This window comes from Euprymna scolopes, chromosome 43, assembly GCF_053919585.1.
Source record: "Euprymna scolopes isolate OS-2025 chromosome 43, ASM5391958v1, whole genome shotgun sequence".
Lineage (NCBI taxonomy): Eukaryota > Metazoa > Mollusca > Cephalopoda > Sepiida > Sepiolidae > Euprymna > Euprymna scolopes.
In genome coordinates, this window is record NC_136524.1 from 49,179,038 (window position 1) to 49,198,078 (window position 19,041).

At 33.3% G+C, this 19,041-nt stretch overlaps 1 protein-coding gene across 2 annotated transcripts in view; it reads right to left on the reverse strand.

Annotated features, from left to right (window-relative positions):
* Positions 1-19,041, reverse strand: part of LOC145268335 (menin-like) — a 117,071-nt gene that overhangs the window by 30,201 nt on the left and 67,829 nt on the right. For both annotated transcript variants that reach the window (XM_080123829.1, XM_080123830.1), the window contains exon 2: positions 15,590-15,742. In XM_080123829.1, coding sequence (XP_079979955.1) covers positions 15,590-15,742 — 153 coding nt within the window. The remainder of the gene's footprint in view (positions 1-15,589; positions 15,743-19,041) is intronic.

Below are 19,041 nucleotides of genomic sequence, written 5' to 3' on the forward strand. Positions count from 1 at the left end.
TTTTAATTCAAGCCATTATCACTGCACAAGCAGTAAGGCAGGCCCAGCATACAAAATCAACAGTAGGCTTTTTGATATGATAGGAGTGCATTCGAAATGAATGTTTTTGTTTAGAGCACAATTGAAGCATGATACTTGACTTCTGCATTTTAAATTTTATCAAGCCATTATATATATATAAAAAAATAATTTTATAATAATAATAATAATAATAATAATAATAATAATAATAATAGATTCTCTAAAGTTTAATGTAGACTACACTGTATTGTGTCACTGCGGGGAGGCATGTAAGGCTTCCTCCCTGTGCACTACGATGGGTCGTAAACTAGAGCAGGCAATGAATCGATTTGATTGACAAATAAACGATTTCACTGATTTCGATGACAACAAAAATATGGGAGTGTAAAACATTCCTTGATATCATTCAATCCCAGGCAACGTCGGGTCTCCCTGCTAGTATATATATATATATAAAAATGACCATGTCTGTTTGTTTGAGGTATAGTCTCTACCAAACTCCTCTGTCAATTTTTGGTTTACAGACTTGAAACTTGATATATAGGGGATTCAGACCTGTGGAACAAATTCGATTTGGTTCTTAGCTAGTAAAAATGGCTGTTAAACGGTTAAAATTGAAAAAAATTTTTTAACTTGGCCGGTGTAAGTAAACTTCATGTGCTCTTCTACGTATGCACAAATATACATTTATTCATTAAACGTTACTCGTATGTGTTAACTTTTATATGGACTCAGATGGTAATAAATAATGCTGGAGAGTTCTGTGTTTTGGTTTTGATTCTAGTCATATTTTTATTTTTTTTTAAACTTTTGAAATCACAACTATATTAGGCACAATATAATAATCAATAGAAAATTGGCTCTATAAAAATAAATATGAAATCAAAATAAATTATCATATTTAAGCATATTTTAAGACTGAACAATGCCAGACGGCCTGCTGGTATATTGTCAAAGTGAACTTGTATCTGTGTGTGTGTGGGGAGGCGGTATCTACCAAACTACTCTGTCAATTTTTGGTCTACAGACTTGAAACTTGATATATAGGGAAATCCGACCTGTAGAACAAATTCGATTTGATTTTTAGCTGGTAAAAATAGTTGCTAAGGGGTCAAAATTGGAACTATGCATACGCAAATATACATTTATTCGTTTAAATCAGTTAATTTGTAAAATTTTAATTGGTATCTATCTTTAGGTCAGATGGTAGCAAATGCCTCTAGCGAGCTAAATGTTTTGGTTTCGATTTTTGCTGATGGCACCCAAGTCAATTTCTTTGAAACTTTTGAAATCACATATATTATATATTGGGTACAATATAATAATTAATAGAGTAATGATCCTATATTAATGAATACGAAATCTGCATAAATTAAAGTATCATATTTAAGCATATTTTGCAACCAGGTAATGACGGATGGCCTGCTAGTATTATTATGTTTTGGAATTTTTGAAATAAGAATTGATAATTTATATTATTCTGATTACTGTTCTTATCCCAGGAACATTTATTTAATCCATGGGGTTAGCTTGTTCTTGTTGCATCAGCCATGGCTGAGTAGAAGTTTTCAGCGATTGTATTTCATAAAGATCCGTAGGGATTTAAGTGCCAAATGATAATTAATTCTCAGTAACTGCCTTCTAAAAATTGTCTGGGCAGCTCTGTTGGCATTCTCTGGTTTAAGAGGCTCAGTGAGCAATAAACTTACTCCACCTCAAAGGGGGGAAACAGGGCCTGAGAGGAAGATGGACCTCTTAGTGCAAATGTGCTGCGCAGCATGTTTTATCTAGTGCATATGAATGGTAGGCGTGTAGTTGTTAGGTACTTGGTCAAGAGAAAAAGTGGGGCACGGAAAGTTTAAAATATCTGACCAGAATCAGACCACTCAAGAGATATTCTCTTTATTTGAAAAAATAAGTACTTCATGGAATGGGAAAAGGCCTGCTGGGATAAGTTTTGTGAAAATGATAATGTCCCAGGTCATCTAGGGGTAAGCCCAGGAGTGGAGACTGGCTAGAACAAGCCATGCATGTGTGGTCCCCCTTTGGTGCTGCATGTGAGATGACACCTAAAAAAAAGTGAAGAAATGATAAACGTGAGAAGTGTAAAGGGCCAACGTTCCTTTCACATTTTTGCCAAGTTTAAAAAAAAAATCTAATGGATGGGGCAAAAGTTATGGGGTAAAAAGTGTAATTTTTTGCAATTTTAGGGCATATGTGACCCCTTTTGAGCTCCTGGGAATGGTGAATCCCAGTGAAAATGGACAAATGGTGCAGTTTCACGCCTTGTATATTTGAATTCAGCACCATGGAAAACCACTATATAGACATACATATCAAGTTTTTGAGTAATATGAAAAAAGAGCTCCAAAAAGGCATGTTTTTTAGCCCTAAAAGTCCCAGAGGGATAAGAACCAGAATTTTGCCAGGGTCACTCATATTGAATTTATATTAAGACCAATGGTCTCCACATTCTCGCCAAATTTCAGGAAAATCTAATGGATGAATCAAATGCTATGGGGCAAAAAGTGTCATTTTTGGCCATTTTGAAGCATTTTTAACCTCTTTTAAGCCCCTAGGGACACCAAATCCCAATGTAAATGGATAACGGTGCAGTTTTAGATCTTAACATGTATATTTAAGTTGACCACGTTGAAAAACCACTATATAGTCAGACATATCAAGTTTTTATTGAGAAATATGAAAAAAAAAGAGCCACAAAAAGGTTTTTTTTTTAATAGTGAAAAAACCTGGGGGCGCGAACCAGAATTTTGCCAGGGTCACCAAAAATGGATTTATATTAAGAACAATGGGTTCCACATTTTGGCCAAGTTTTAGAAAAATTTAATGGATGGATCAAAAGTTAAGGGGTAACATGTGTCATTTTTTGGCCATTTTGGGGCATTTTTTAAAACCTCTTTTGAGCCCCTGGGGACGCAACAGGAATTTTTGCAAAAAATTTTTTTTTATTATGCACATTTATTTAATAAAATACAATTTCAGGAAAATCTCAGGAAAAACTAATGGACGGTTATCTCGTAATCGTCCGGACTAACGGATCCCACTGAAAACATAGGTCCCTGTCCGATAAATCGGGGGACTAAAATGTCTTGAGCAGTTAACCAGTGGGTGGCACAGCAGTGACTAAGCTGTGGCTGTTAGGAAAAAACCAGAGTGAATCATGTGAAGAAATCCCAAGAGATGGGAAGGGGAAACAGTCATGGCAAGTGGGAGGAGGAAGAAGAAAAATAAGAATGGGAGTTGAATCTGAACATTTGAAAGGGGGCAGTCGTTTTTTGTTGTTGAGATTTGCCAATTTGAAGACATGGACTGCATGTGTATCTCAGTCCGACAGACAAAAGGTTACTGAAATGATATAGTTTCTGTCGGACTGATTGTCAAGATCAGGTCCTTGACTGGTATGTGCCCACTATTGCCATCAAATGACAAATGAAATGCTGCTAAAAGCTGCCACAAACTGCATTGTGTCAGAGCTACCCGGCATTGCCCGAATTCATAAAAAAACTAAATAAAAGCAAAATAGTATGTAACATTTTTATATTAAAACTTCTACCTCTCTCCCTCTTTCTTTTTAGGTGCCCCTCTATCGTTCTCTCTTTCCACTCCTTCATTAACCTGTCTCCAATCCTCTCTTTCTCATCTATTGTCCATTCCTCTATGTGTTGAAAAAAATCTACTTCATTTACCTAAGCTATCTATTTTAAATATATTTACAGGGTGCCCCAATAAAATGCATACGCTCTTTAAATGACCATAAAACCAACATTTATTATAACAAAGAAAAGTTTCATGCATCAAAATACTATGAACAAATATAGAAACCAGCTAATTATCAAAGGTGTACAAATTATTGGCTATTGTGGTCCATGAACAGCTTACAACACTCACTGATTGAATCGAAAACGTTCCTAATCAGTCCAATTGGTATGTTGACACATCTTCTTTCAATGGTTGCTTTCAACTTATTCATTGTAGCTCGTTTTGTGATGTGAACCGTGTTTAACATGCCTCCTCCTGAAAAATCCATGAGGGGGGGGGGAGTCAAATTCAGTGAGTGTGCGCAGTACTCGATACTTCCTCTTCATCCTAACTATCTGTTTTGCAGGTGACGTATCAAGATATGCTTTTACGTCATGATGATAGTGGGGAAGTGCTCCATCCTGCTGGAAGTGCCATTCTTTATTCTCAAACATCTCTTGGAAATGTCGCATAGCATATTCATGTAGCAAGTTGAGATAATTTAAAGAGTGCATACATTTTATTGGGACACCTTGTATTTGTAATCTCAGATCTGTTGCTCCTGGACAACACAGTGTAGAACAAAACACAATGATATTCCTGATACTGGATACTTTTGTTTTCCTACCCTACATGCTTTTACAACAATAGATGATGAGGAATGATGTTGAAAAGGAAAATAGTCCAAAGAGATTAAAATGTAATACTGTAATTTACATGTATTGTTCCCAGACAACTCCTAGTAAAAGAAATGAATCTGCTCTACCCAGTCATTATTTACAAAATAAGATAAAACTATATAGTGTCTTGATAAGTCCATTTATTTATGAAATAGGTAGATCAGCTTACATCATAACAGTTCTTTTGTTTCTGTTGACATAGAACTCGAGATACTATCCCTTCTTTTCCGCCTTCACGACACGGGTTAAAGCTTGCCTGCCTAGTACCACTTTTTTTCTTTGCTCAACACACACCTCCAAACACCCGGGCAACGCCGGGCACCCAGGCTAGTCTAATATATAAAAGGCAAAATGTGTGTGTGTGTGTGTGTGCGCGTGTGTGTGTTTGTGTGTCTTGCAAAAATTTTTGACAGATCCTCATGAGATAGGTATCGTTTTTAAGCTTGATCCTTCGGACGACAAATATTGAAAAATTAACTAAAACCATTCATTTGTTCACTCTCAACTGGGCAGTTTTGTACAAGGAGGGATTTTTTTTTTCACTGACATTTTTGCAAGTCATTGTCTCCGTTGCATTGACTACACTTAATTTCAATGCTCTTGACTTCCAGTTGCACCATGGACGCATTGGCCAAGGCGTTAGTTTTTTTTTTCCTTCTTCGTGTTATGGGTTCAAACCTGCCTGTCTATTACTACTTTTTAACAACACTTCTCTCCACCTGGGTTGCCTAATGTTGTTTTGATCTCCCCTCCCGGCTACTACCACTTTTTTTAGGGGGGGGGTTCCTTACTACACCACCTACACACACCTGGGCAACGCCGGGTACCCCCACTAGTCATTAAATATGAGTAGAAAAGTAAAGTAACCAGCATATATATATATATATATATAAAAACATACAAAGGTTGTTCCAAATATAAGTCCTCCTGTTTTTAACTCGAGAACTAAAACATTGAAGAGCTACGAAAACAAGAATAGTACCACTGAAATGAGCCACATTTTGTGTTTCAGAACTCTCACTTGACACACACACATTAATGTCTATATATATATATATATATATATATATATATATATATATATATATATATATATATATATATATATAGTGGTTCTATCACTTGGTTTCCTAGATGTAAATCCAATGAAACTCGCATGATTATTAAAGAGTGCTCAATGCAGGACAGAACTGGTATATAGTCTGTTTATTATACAAACATTATTGGTTACATATGTGCATACATATTTCAGTGGAGTCCTAATTCAGAGACAATACTTCATCGGACCAGAGAAGAGAATCGGTTTTAAAGCAGGTATCAAGATTACATTGGTTTTTCTAAGATATTTGGCTGCGGTCTACATTCCGGAGAAAATTATATATATATATATATATATATATATATATATATATATATATATATATATATATATGAATAAAATAAAGCAAAATATAAACGATGCTTTGCGCCATCCCATGTAATGATTGCAAAAAATCATATATAGGTGAGACACAGCGAAATTTGGAAATCAGACTAAGCGAAGATAAAAGGGACATAAGAAATGCCAACCCCATAAATGCACTCTTTTCCCACTGTGTCGAACATGGCCACTCTTTCGGCTTTGGACGTGCAAAAATCTTAAAATCCATCCCAGATAGAGCAAAACGGAGACTTATTGAATCTGCTTTAATTTCAAACATTAACACCATCAAACAAAGAAAAGGATTTTATAATGTAGCCCCAATCATAGGTAATATAATAATAAATGAACAAAACATTAATTTAGATCCTGGTTTATAAAAAAAAAATTAAAAAAATGCATATATGTATATAAACCGACCCCCCTCCACACACACTTGATATAAATTCTCTTTTCATCATGAAATTTTTTCTCTCCAGAACAGAAAGAGAACTGAACTTCTCTTTCGCATGTGATATATGACCGTCTTCCTGTACATCCTCGCCTAGAAATCCTGATGATGTCCCCTGAAATAGGGACGAAACGTTGATTTTATTTTTGTTTTTACTCTTTTAGGTTTTTCCTTTTCATTCACACACACATATATATATATATATATATATATATATATATATATATATATATGACGGTGTTTTTTTAAAGAGGCTGAAAACTTTAAATTAAAATATATCACAAAAACTGGTTTCGCATGTATATAGCATAATCTAGAGATCCAATTTTCAAACTGACATGGGACTGTACATATCCCCAAAGAAAATAATCTAATGGAGTTAAATCGCATGAATGAGAGGGACAATTAACAGTTTCATTTCATGAAATTATTCATTCATCAAATGTTTCTCTCAGTAAATTGATCGTATTGCACACTGTATGACATATGGCCCAGTCCTGCTGAAACCACATGATGAATTGCCAAACCAGGCTGAACTCAAAATAACCGATAGTTGCCAAATCTATAATTAAAGAAAATACAGCTGTAAATTTAAAGTTTGCAGCCTATAAATAAATAAAAAAAAACCCTGTAGAATACGTGGAATAAAAAAGTACAGCTCTATACTGATCAAGGATATCAATGATAGTTTTACTGTATTTTCTTGTTTATTGGTTTTTTACTTCTTTTTTATTAACTTTTTTCTATTAGTTTTTTTAGCATTTTTTTGTCCGTTATTTTTTGTTTATTAGTTTCTTTTTTTCTTAATTAGTTTTTTATGTTTTTTTTTTATTAGTTTTCATCATTTTTTTCTTCATTAGTTTTCTAGAGTTTTTTCTTTATTAATTTTTATTGCTTTTTTAATTAGCTTTTAACCATTTTTCATTATTAGTTTTTATTGCTTTTTTAATTAGCTTTTAACCATTTTTTCATTATTAGTTTTCTTTCACTAATTTTTTTCTTCATTGGCTTTTATCATTATGAGTTTTTATCATTTTTTTCTTTACTAGTTTTTCTCTTCATTAGTATTTTATCATTTTTTCTATACTAGTTCTTTGTTTATTAGTTTTTATCGCTTTTTCTTCATTAGTTTTTTTTTCATTATCATTTTTTATCTATTAGTTTTAATTGTTTTTTTTCTGTTTTAGTTTTTATTGTTTTTTTTCTTTATTACTACCAGCCTAAGTCTTACTTTCTCACCACTGTTTGTGAAAAAAAGACAGTAATACAAGATACATAGAAACAAATGAAGCTTAAAAATGTCTTTCTAAAAAGAATGTGAGGACTAAAGGACAAAATAGGAAGCGAGAATTTTAAAGATGCTAAATATTAGTGGTGGGACGATTAATCGGAATCGGAATCGTTAATCGTAAGAATCGTGTATTTTGGGAGGTATCGGAATCGGAATCGCATCATTAAAAAATACCTTAATTTTCCGATTCCTTCATTACGATTCTTTTAGTCTGATGTTGAAAAAAAGAAAAAAAATTCCTGATATTTCTAACCGCAAGAGAGAAATGTAGCATGTTATAAAAAGAAACCAAAGAAATTCATTATTAACAGGGCAATGCTTAGTGCCCCTCCCTTACAAGATTCATTCATTCAGATCTATTGTAATCAAAACTACAAAAGAGTTAACTTGAAAAGAAGTATGCAGGGCTCTACATTGCGAGTAAAAATAAAAAAATAACGCTTATCTTTTTGGCGATTGTTTTTTTTTACTGACAAATCTTCTAATAGTGAATGAAAATGCTTTTTCAACTTATATTTTCTTAAAATAAAATGAGCAAAGTCAAATTATTTAAACAGTAAACGGTTTAATAGAACAATGTACTTTTTTTTCTTTTTTTAAAAGAAGGCTTTTGAAAGAAATATCTCTAAAATGAAATTGATCACGTTGTATTATTTCGCAAAGTTTTGACAGCTGTCGGCTTCTTTTGATGTTTCCAAACAATCGACCCCATACCTATCTCTTCCAAACCTAAAGTTATTAAATAACCCCTTCGTTAGCAGTATCAGAATTTTTGTAGGAATTTTTGACACCCCTAACACGAAACTGCGAATACAATATAAAAATCTCGGAATTTCTCTTTTAAAAGTGGGTTATTTATTTTCTTTATGGATTATACTTCCAAAATAAACTATTACAGTTGTTTTAAAAGTAATAGAAATACTTGTTTTTTTTTTAAAAACAGTAATGAATTTTCCGAACTCAATATTTTTCAATTTTTAAACTTTAAAAATCTATCAAAATTTTTCTATTGATTCTATTTTTACGATATTTTCAGGGTCAATGTGAAATTTTATGTTCTTTCCAATAAACCGAATATAATATTTTAGACAAACGTTTTTTTTTAAATTCACGCCCCCCCCCCCCCAAGTGTCACCCATTTTGAAATGTCTATTAAAAAGTAAATAATTAATTTATGTCGGGGATTTTTATATATCACAAATTGAAGAGAAAAGGTCAATAAATAATATATTCAAATTTAAAACAAAAAAAAAAAAATCGCTTTTTTAGAAATTTACCTGTAAAGTCCGAAGTTTAAAACCTTATTTTATAAGAACACATTGCTTTTTTTTTGTCTTTTTTTTGTCTTTTTTTTTTTTTAATGAAACCTTGGTCCTTGCTCCTTTAATTGAAAAAATAATTAGGGCTTGAATTACATTTTTCGAGGAGTTATAAGCTTGGAAAGACAGGGGGTCGAATAATTCACGCCTCTCATTTTGAAATGTCTATTAAAAAGTAAATAATTAATTATGTAAGGGATTTTTATATATCACAAATTGAAGAGAAAAGGTCAATAAATAATATATTCACATTTAAAACAAAAAAAAAAATCGCTTTTTTAGAAATTTACCTGTAAAGTCCGAAGTTTAAAACCTTTTTTTTTAAAAAAAAACACATTGTTTTTTTTTGTTTTTTTTTTAATAAAACCTTGATCCTTGCTCCTTTAATTGAACAAAAAATTAGGGCTTGAATTACATTTTTCGAGGAGTTATAAGCTTGGAAAGATGGGGTGGAATTATTCACTATTTTCACGAAAATTCTGACACTGCTACCCCTTCGTTAATTCAAGGGTAATTAATTCAATTCAGTCAAGTTTTTTTTTTAATTTCATTGAAATAAAATCCATTTTTTAAATTTTTTTCTCCAGAAAGATAAAACCCTGAATTTGATTATATTAAAAGCAGAATAATATAATCTTTTTTCTAGAATTTTAAATTGAAAATTAAGTGTTTTGCGCAGTTTTTTGCTGAACGAAAAAGAAATTAATATATATATTTTTAAAAGGTTTTGTAATCAATTAATTTTTATGTCTAAATAATATTTACGATTAATTAAATAATTTCATTTTAAAAAGTATTTATGAATAGAATTTTACTTAAGACTTATAGTTTAGCAATATTGAACCGCATCAACCATGTGTGAATTGAACACAGTCAACCAAAAAAAAAAAATTCAAAAGAAAATGCATATTTGCATTTCATTATGTAAACTTTTATACATCAGTTTCAAAAATTAAATTCTATAAGTTTTTTTTGTTAACTACCGGTTGGTACAATTTACCGCCCCATCCCTTTATATTTTTTTCTTTTTGTCTTTTTTAGCGGATTTTTTTTTTTTTACACAGTGATCACCACTTATCAAGGCCCGGAAGCCACTCAGGGATAAGGGTTATTGCAATTACATTACGTTAGTGTGGAGATTTGATGAAGTGTTTAATTAGGAGGGCGGTTCATTAGGAATTTGTTAACATTGGACTTGAAGACATCCAAGTTGTAGTCCGGAGGGAAGCAGGCAGACGGAACAGAGTTCCACAGGTGTGCAGTTCTAAGAAAGAAGCTTTGTTCATGGAATCCGCGTTTTGATTTAGGCATAGATATAGAGTGGGGGAAATTTTTCACAGTGGATTCAGCTAGACGGGTGTTTTTCGTGAAAGATTGGCGAGGGGGGGGGACCAGGGATTGGAGTTCAGACGAGCACCTGCCATGAAAATAATGATCAAATAAGGATAGGCTCGCAACGTCTCTTCTGTGGGAGAGAGGTTGCAGGGTAGAGAAAAGAGCATCCCCCACTAAACCACGAAGACTATTTTGTACTCTGTCAAGGCATGATAGGCTGTTTTTGGCAGCTCCTGCCCAGATATGGCAACAGTATTCCATCCTTGGACATACTTGGCTTTTATATAGATAGAGAATTGCATCAGTAGTGAAATATCTTCTGGAGCGGTAGAAGGATCCCACCATCTTTCCAGCGACCTTGGCAACAGACTTGATGTACGTGTTCCATTTCAGATCAGGAGTGAAGGTCAAACCCAGAAGCTTGTCAAAACACGGGGCCTCACCCAGATGAGAGCCATCCATCACAATTGATGCCAGCAAGGATGGAATACTGTTGCCATATCTTGGCAGGAGCTGCTAAAAACAGCCTATCATGCCTTGACAGAGTACAAAATAGACTTCGTGGTTTAGTGGGGGATGCCCTTTTCTCTACCCTGCAACCCCTCTCCCACAGAAGAGACGTTGCGAGCCTATCCTTGTTTTATCGTTATTTTCATGGCAGGTGCTCGTCTGAACTCCAATCCCTGGTCCCCCCTCGCCTATCTTTCACAAAAAACACCCGTCTAGCTGAATCCACTGTGAAAAATTTCCCCCACTCTATATCTGTGCCTAAATCAAAACGCGGATTTCATGAGCAAAGCTTCTTTCTTAGAACTGCACGCCTGTGGAACTCTGTTCCGTCTGCCTGCTTCCCTCCGGACTACAACTTGGATGTCTTCAAGTCTAATGTTAACAAATTCCTAATGAACCGCCCCCCCCTAATTAAACACTTCATAAAATCTCCTCACTAACGTAATGTACTTACAATAACCCTTATCCCTGAGTGGCTTCCGGGCCTTGATAAGTGGTGATCACTGTGTAAAAAAAAAAGAAAAAAAAAAAAGAGCGTTGATGATGTAAGGATAGGAGTTTGGTTTTGGATGCATTAAAGGTAACCAGCCACATCTTCCCCCACTGAACCACACGCTCGAGATCAGAGGAGAGAGAATCCGAGAGAACTTTGTCATTTACAGCCTTTGATGTGTTGCCGTAGATGGTCGTGTCATCAGCATAGATGTCAACGAATGATTTAAGTATGTGTTTAGGGAGGTCATTGATGTAGATCAGGAAGAGAGTTGGGCCTACGATTGATCCCTGAGGGACTCCAGCATTTATATTGCAGGCCTCCGATTTTTGTCCATCTACCACTACTCTTATGAGCCTATCAGATAGAAATGATTTAATGATTGAGAAAACATTTCCAGTTATACCGTAGCTGGAAATATTGTGAAGTAGACCCTTTGTCGAAGGCCTTTGATATGTCAAGAGCAATTGCCCTAGAAAGGAAGCCTTTGTCAAGAGATTCACTAATCCTGTGCGATATAACCGTCAGCACATCTGCGGTAGATCTTGCAGAGCGGAAACCATATTGTGTGTCACTAAGAAGGTTATTCCTGCTGAGGTGGTTGACTATTTCTCTATTTAATATGGATTCCAGCAACTTACTCATAACACACAGGAGACTTATTGGTCTGTACTTAGAGGGAGAGGACTTATCACCTGAATTCTTAAACACAGGGCAAACTGATGAGGTCTTCCAGGGGGTCGGAAAGCACTTTTCCTTAAGGCAGCGCTTAAATAGTTTCGTAAGTATGGGAGCAAGTTCTGGTTGAAGTTTTTTTAACACTATAATTGGGATGCCATCAGGGCCAGTTGCCTTACTAGAATCTAGGTTCTTGATTAGCTTGGCGACCTCATGCACGGATATTTGTATGTTACCTAGCTTGTTCTGTGTTGCAGGAGGAAATATGGGGAGTTGATGGCCTGCGTCGCATAGGGTAGAATTAGCTGCAAAGTTATTTGCAAATAGTTTGGCCCTGTCTGACGCTGACTAGATGACCTCTGGTCCATTGATAATGGTTGGGATAGAACGCACAACGCCAAAGTCCAAAAAAAGTCTTCCATGGAAACTTTTTGAAGTTGATGAAGATGATGAGTTGAAAGCCATTTGCAAAGTGTGTCAAATTAAAATATCGCGAGGAATAAAACCATCTAACATGACCACAACCAACATGTTAAAACATTTAACTATGATGCATCCAAATAAATTGGAGGAACAAAATAAAAAAGAAAAGGAACAAAAAATTACCAACTAGTCACTCAGAGCAGTTTTATTAGTGAGGGTCGAAATCGCAGTGTCTTTTTTTTTTTGTCTACGTCACCATCTAGGTGTCACCAATTTTTTTAACCCTCCTTAACTTCAAAGAGTAAATACAATATATACAACTAAGAAAATAATTTTTAAAAATGCTGATTCTATTCATGAAAAATTCTTTTAACTAGAAATTAAAACTTAGGTAAAGATAGCTGACTGACAGCAACAGTAGCACTGATTAACTACTGAACCACGTGGAAAGGTGTGGGGGGGAGGAAAAAAAGGAAATTAAATGATGATAATAAATTATAATAACCGTCTTTGAAAGGCACTAAACTCCTAAAATTTACTTCTTTAAAATTTTAGGCGGCACTCCCCGGCGATTTTAAAGCACTCTCTCTCTCTCTCTCAAAAAAAAAAAAAAAAAAAAAAAAATTTAATTTTTAAGTTTGGGAAAGATATATTTATTATAACCGAATTCTTGTACGAAGACTGGATCTACTTTATTGGACGTTAATTTGTGAGATAAGTAATTTTTCAATGTTTAATATGTTTTTAAAGTTTCAATTATCAATTAAATTTTTTTAATTGCGTTTATTTTTCAATTTATTTAAAAAAACAGGGTTTTAAATGTATTTTTCAAGGTAACAAGCTTCGAAAGAAGTCTAATAAAAAAAAATCACTTAATTTTTAATTTCGACAACACTGAGAATTTAATTATTAAAAAAATATTGAAATGTGACATTTTTTTATTTAACATTTCTATTAGTTCAATTAATTTTCTTTCAATAATTCATTTCACTCAACAAACTTCACCATTTTTTTTTTTATCGTTTTCTGTAATTTTGGTAATTATGTTTGCTCAATTTTATCTAGTATTTCATTTGTTTTTTATAGTGGTATCATTTTTATATGTGTTCTTTTGATATACACTATTTCAAAATTAGTTTGGCTAAACTTATTCTTCACGTTAGAAACAACGTGTAAAAGCAATGAAAAAGTAAGAAAAAATAATAGGTGTTAACTACTCCTAGTGAATTATGGAGGTCTGAAGAACAGCCGTCACAAATACAACTATCAATAGCCAAACAAAAAATCGTTTTTGAAATTCCTTTAATTGTAACTTTTTGCTATACCTACCTTTTTGGTATAAAACACAAAAACTTTCGATTAATGGTATTTCTCATATATGGTCGTTAACTTTGGAAAGGTTATTTTGTATCTACGGCGCCATGTCACATGGTATATTGTTTTTTTTTTTTCATTACGCACGTTCATTTATAAATTATTAAATTAAATATTTATCTTTTTTATATTTAATTAGTATATATTTTCTTTCTCTTCCGCTATATTTTTTTTTATTTAATTCATTAAATCTGTTAATTATGAGGACCAAAATAATGAATTGTGTGTATTTATTCTCTAATTTTCTTGTTTTTGTTCTGTTATATAAATTCTATTTTATTTGTTTTTTCTCTGAAGGATAAATTCTATTTTCTTTGAGTTTTTTTTCTGTATTCCAATTAAGTAAAATAAATTTTCTCTAAAATAAATTTTGCTAAGTTTTCCGTTTAGTTTATTATATAATAATTTTATTTAAACCAAAACACGACGGTGTACTGGTGTAGACATAAAATATCTCTTCCAAAGTTAGGGAACATATTTGGGAACTACCGACCATAAGTATAAAACTACCTGGTATATTTCAAAACAATAATTCCCTAGGAATCGGAATCGGAATCGTACTTGGTATCGGAATCGTTAATCAATATTTTCCTGGAATCGGAATCGGAATCGTATAAAAATTAGGAATCGTCCCAACACTACTAAATATAAACTCATATACAAGCTGTTTTTTAGAAGTGGCAAATTTTAAATTGACAACTCTATTTGCTTTAATAGCAGATTTGGTAACTATTGGTTATTTTGAGTTCAGATTGGTTTGGTAATTTATCGTGAAGAGCCTGACAACCAAGCAGAGTTCACAAATTGCAAATGTTACGGTCAATTTACCGAGAGGAACATTTGATGAACGAATAATTTCACGAAATGAACATGTCAACTGACCACCTCGTCCGCGTGATTTAACTCCATTAGATTATTTTCTTTGGGGATATGTAAAGCTCTATGCCTACGCTGATAAGCCAGACAAAATAGACCATTGGGAAGATAACATTCAATGTGTTACTGCTAAAATACAGGCTAATTTAATGTGTAGAGTTTGTGAAAATTAAACCTCTTAATTACGCTATATATGCACAAATTGCAGGGGTACCTGCCCAAAATTGTATTTAAATCATTAAATGCCAAACATTAATCTTTGAAATAAACCACATATTTGAATAAAAATTTTTTGTGTGATATATATTGTGACATATATATTTTTTGTCATATTTAATGTAGAGCACACCATCTCTAAAAATAAATATCCTTAATTACTTTTCAAACAAGTGAATTTTTATTTCAAAACTTTTGAGATGAGGGATGATAATTTACCATAATTTGAACTATCACTCTCATTTTTATTTTATTCATAATGTGTCAACCAAATAAAATTGTTATAAAATTCTAATTATTGTTAAGATAATCTTGCTTTAATCTCTATTTCCAAATTCAATTAATTTGACAAAAAATATAACAAATTTCTACACCCCATCTAGAAGGATGGGGTGTAGAAATTTACTGAAATTTATGAATTTGTAAAAAAAAAAAAAAATTATTATTCACTCATTAAGAGTTTTCACATAATTTAACATCAAAGATTTCTCTCTGAGAACAACCTGTATTTTTTAACGTATTATAAGTATGGAAAAATTTTTTTTTCTTAATTTATGAATTTCAAAAATGCGTTATTATATTTTTTTAACAAATTATAAATATGGAAAAAACATTTTTTTTTTATTTTATAAATTTGAAAAAAAAAAAAGCATTAATTTTATTTTTTTTTAAAACAAATTATGAATATTATTATTATCTTTTTTTTTTTTTTTAAATTATCAATTTGGAAAAACACACAATACCATGCCAAGTGACTTCTGCACTTTCTTGTCCGTCTTTACCAAACGTTACCCATGCATGATCCTCGGAAAGCACCAAATGTACGTCATTGAAGCCAAGAATTTGACACGCTGCAACAACAGCAAAAGCAACTCCAAAGCAATCAAGTTTATTTCCTGAAAATACAAGAAAGAAAATACAAAATTAAATAATTAAAAAAAAAATTACTTTCAAATGATCTTTCAGACAAAAAGAAACGTTTTTCTTAGAAAAAACTGAAATGTTCGTCATGTCACTTTTTCACAGCAGAGGTCTTTAGATGATGGAAAGTCTATAATAGCTTCTTTCCTCAGACTGTTAGACTCTGTAATTCCCTTCTTGCTCCATGCTTGCCTGATTGCACTGACATACAGAAGTATATACAGCATATCAACATTTTTTTTTGTGGATCATTTAAATAAATCACGAATCATCAAATGCAGTTTAGCACCCACTCTGTGGGTTGACTTTTAGAAACTGACAACTAAATTAACCTATCTCTAGACAAGTTTTTATTTCTCCCTCTTTTTCTCAAATCCATTCTGATTACTACTTCCCATGTTTTCCTTGGCCTTCTTTTACCAACTGACCCTGTTATCTCAACTGTTCTACATCTACTAATCCAAGAACTCTCCTCCTCATCATCAATTTAACATCTGTTTTATGCTGGCATGAACTAGCCTATTATATAAATATCAACTGTGTGTTTGCGTGTGCCTATACGTCTGCTAAAAACTTTTGACAGACACATCAAACAATGACAAAATTGGCATCGTTAGAAAGATCGGTCTCTCAGCCGACAAATATAAAAAAATTGGTCAAAAACATTAATTCTTTAACCATAAACTGGGCCGTTTTTCATAAGAAAGGGTCACTTTTTTCGTCGACATTTTTGCAAGGTCGAAATACACCTTGCAATGATTAACCTTATTTCAAACGCCACTGATGTCGTTGGGCACGAGGGTTAAGTAGTTGGCTTTTTTCACCTATTTTTCCTCCTTTGCGTTACAGATTAGAGCCTGGTTACTGCGCCTAATGTTTTTTTTTTTTTGCATTCTCATGGGTAGTCGCTGCTATTTTCATTATTTTAGGGGGTTGTTTAATTTTTTTTTTGTTTGAAACATTGGGGGTTTCGTTGCTCAATACCCTTACCATAAAACCTCTCTACACCTTGGCAACGGGTACCTCCGTTAGTCTGTTATATAAATCTCAACTGTGTGTTTGTGCATATGTCTGCCAAAAGTTTCAACACACATGTCAGACTAGGTTGAGACTGGTACCATCTGAAAAAGTGATGTTTCGCTCGAATAATATGTGACAATTAGAAAAAACGCCCAATTATTTTGTATAGAAATAAATGTTTAAAGAAAGGGAGGGTCTGAAAGATCGTGCCTTTCAAAAACTGTGCATGCGCAAACATTATTTTTTGCATTCGTTTAAATAACAGAATTTCCACCGCTATTTCGCCCTCAACTTCGTGCGGCAGTGGATTAGGAGGTTGCGTCGTAAGTTATAGTTCTCAGGATCGAGTACACATTGTGGTGGTCTTTTTTCTTTCTTTTTTTTTAAGGGATTGTTTTGAAATTTTTATTAGCAATTTCCTTATTTTGAATTTTATCATAGTTTTAAAAGAAAGTTTTAACATTTGGGTTATGTAATGTGATTTTTTTTTCTTTTATTTTTCATTTTTTTAATGGTTATTTTGCGTAAAACAATTTCTACTTTTTACATACTGAATTATTTTCACTTTGTTTTAGCGGGCTTCTTTTTCTGTCCGATTACATTTTCTCGTTTTTATCTTTTCTTTTTTTAATTCGAGTTAGTAGCTGTGTCCAAACCCAACTTCTCCACCTGGGCAACGCTAGTCTTTTATATAAATCTCAACTGTCTGTTTGTCTGTGCGTTTGTATGTCCGCTAAAAACTTTTGTCAGCTGCATCGAACCAAGTCAAAACCGGTACCATCTGAAAGAGTGATCCCTCAGATGCATAATATGTGAAAATTAGAATAAAAAAAAGAAGATTAATTCTGTGGTGGTTAACTGGACCATTTCTTGCAAGGAGGGGTCACTTTTTGCGACTCCATTTTTTCAAGTTACGTATATGTAGCAAACTGAATGCATGTTTAAAGAATATATTTTGAAGGGTTATGACGTCATAAGTCATCGTGGCTGTGACAGTGTGTTAGCTATTTTCTTTTTTTCCTCTTTCGTGTTTCAGGTTTGAGCCTGCCTACTGCAGCTAATTATTTATTTTTTTGAATCGGTAATTGTATCAGAATCAGGAATTTAGAACAGAATCAATAATTGTATCGGAATCAGGAGAAGTACTGGAATCGTCCCATCACCAATGAATACTAAAGAAATTATTTGTTATTTATTTATAGCAGGTGATTTGGGTGACAGTATTAGGACTTCTGATTGTGAGGGAAAGAACTTCTCCTGCCCTGCCTTCCTTTATTTATGACTAATACAAAACCACCACTTATCAAGGTTAGTGAAATCAATTCAAAATAATTATTTTGTTTTTTTAATGTGGCAGGGATAAAGAGCTCGTTCTGGGAAGCTCTTGAGTTCCCCAGATTGAAACGCTTTCTACCTTTATTTCCTTGTCCTTGAGGAGAGGCAAGTAAAATCAAGCCGATACCATTATCATCTCGAAATGTCAGTGCACATCAGCAAGCAATGTTGTTTATGCAATTAAGGTTGACAGGTAAAAAGGTCAGATCTACTTGGCCGTCACCAGGATTATAAAGCAATAACATTTCAAGTTCTTTGTTCTCTTTCTCTCTCTCCCTCTCTCTCTCTCTCTCTCCTCTTGTTTTCGTCATCAGGAGAGAAAAAGATAATCAGTTGGAAGCTGGGTGCCATATGAAAGCAGGTCACAAAATGTTGGACTCTTAGCTTTGTTGAAAATGGATGGATTGTATGCTAGCTCACTATTTCGAGTTTTTAAAATACTCATGCGATATTAAAATAAATTTCTATTTTTTTTATAAAAAAATGTGTCTGTCACTTAATGTAAGACAGCGTACATTCTCAACACCTAATGATGCCAAGGACTCCACAGACAATCCGAAAAGAAAACATGTTAAGCAGATGTAACCAATACCACATCAACCACTTGATTTAAAATAGATGTGCCTATCTTATATTGTTTATTCCCCTGGGGACCCGACTAGCTGTGTTCAGAACATAGCAATCATTCAAGAAATGTCCTCACAGTATGAACACACCAAGTTACATCCCCTAGAAACTGACCATGCCATATTAAAAGACAGACCAATATTTACCTTAGCAGATCATTAAAGAGACAAACAGGAATGATGGAAATGTCACAGTTGTATGCTTCATATTTGCTGCTGTGTCATTGTAGAATATTTCCATTCTATCGATGCTTAGCATGAATTCAAACCCTACAGTATTACTGTAACATCTA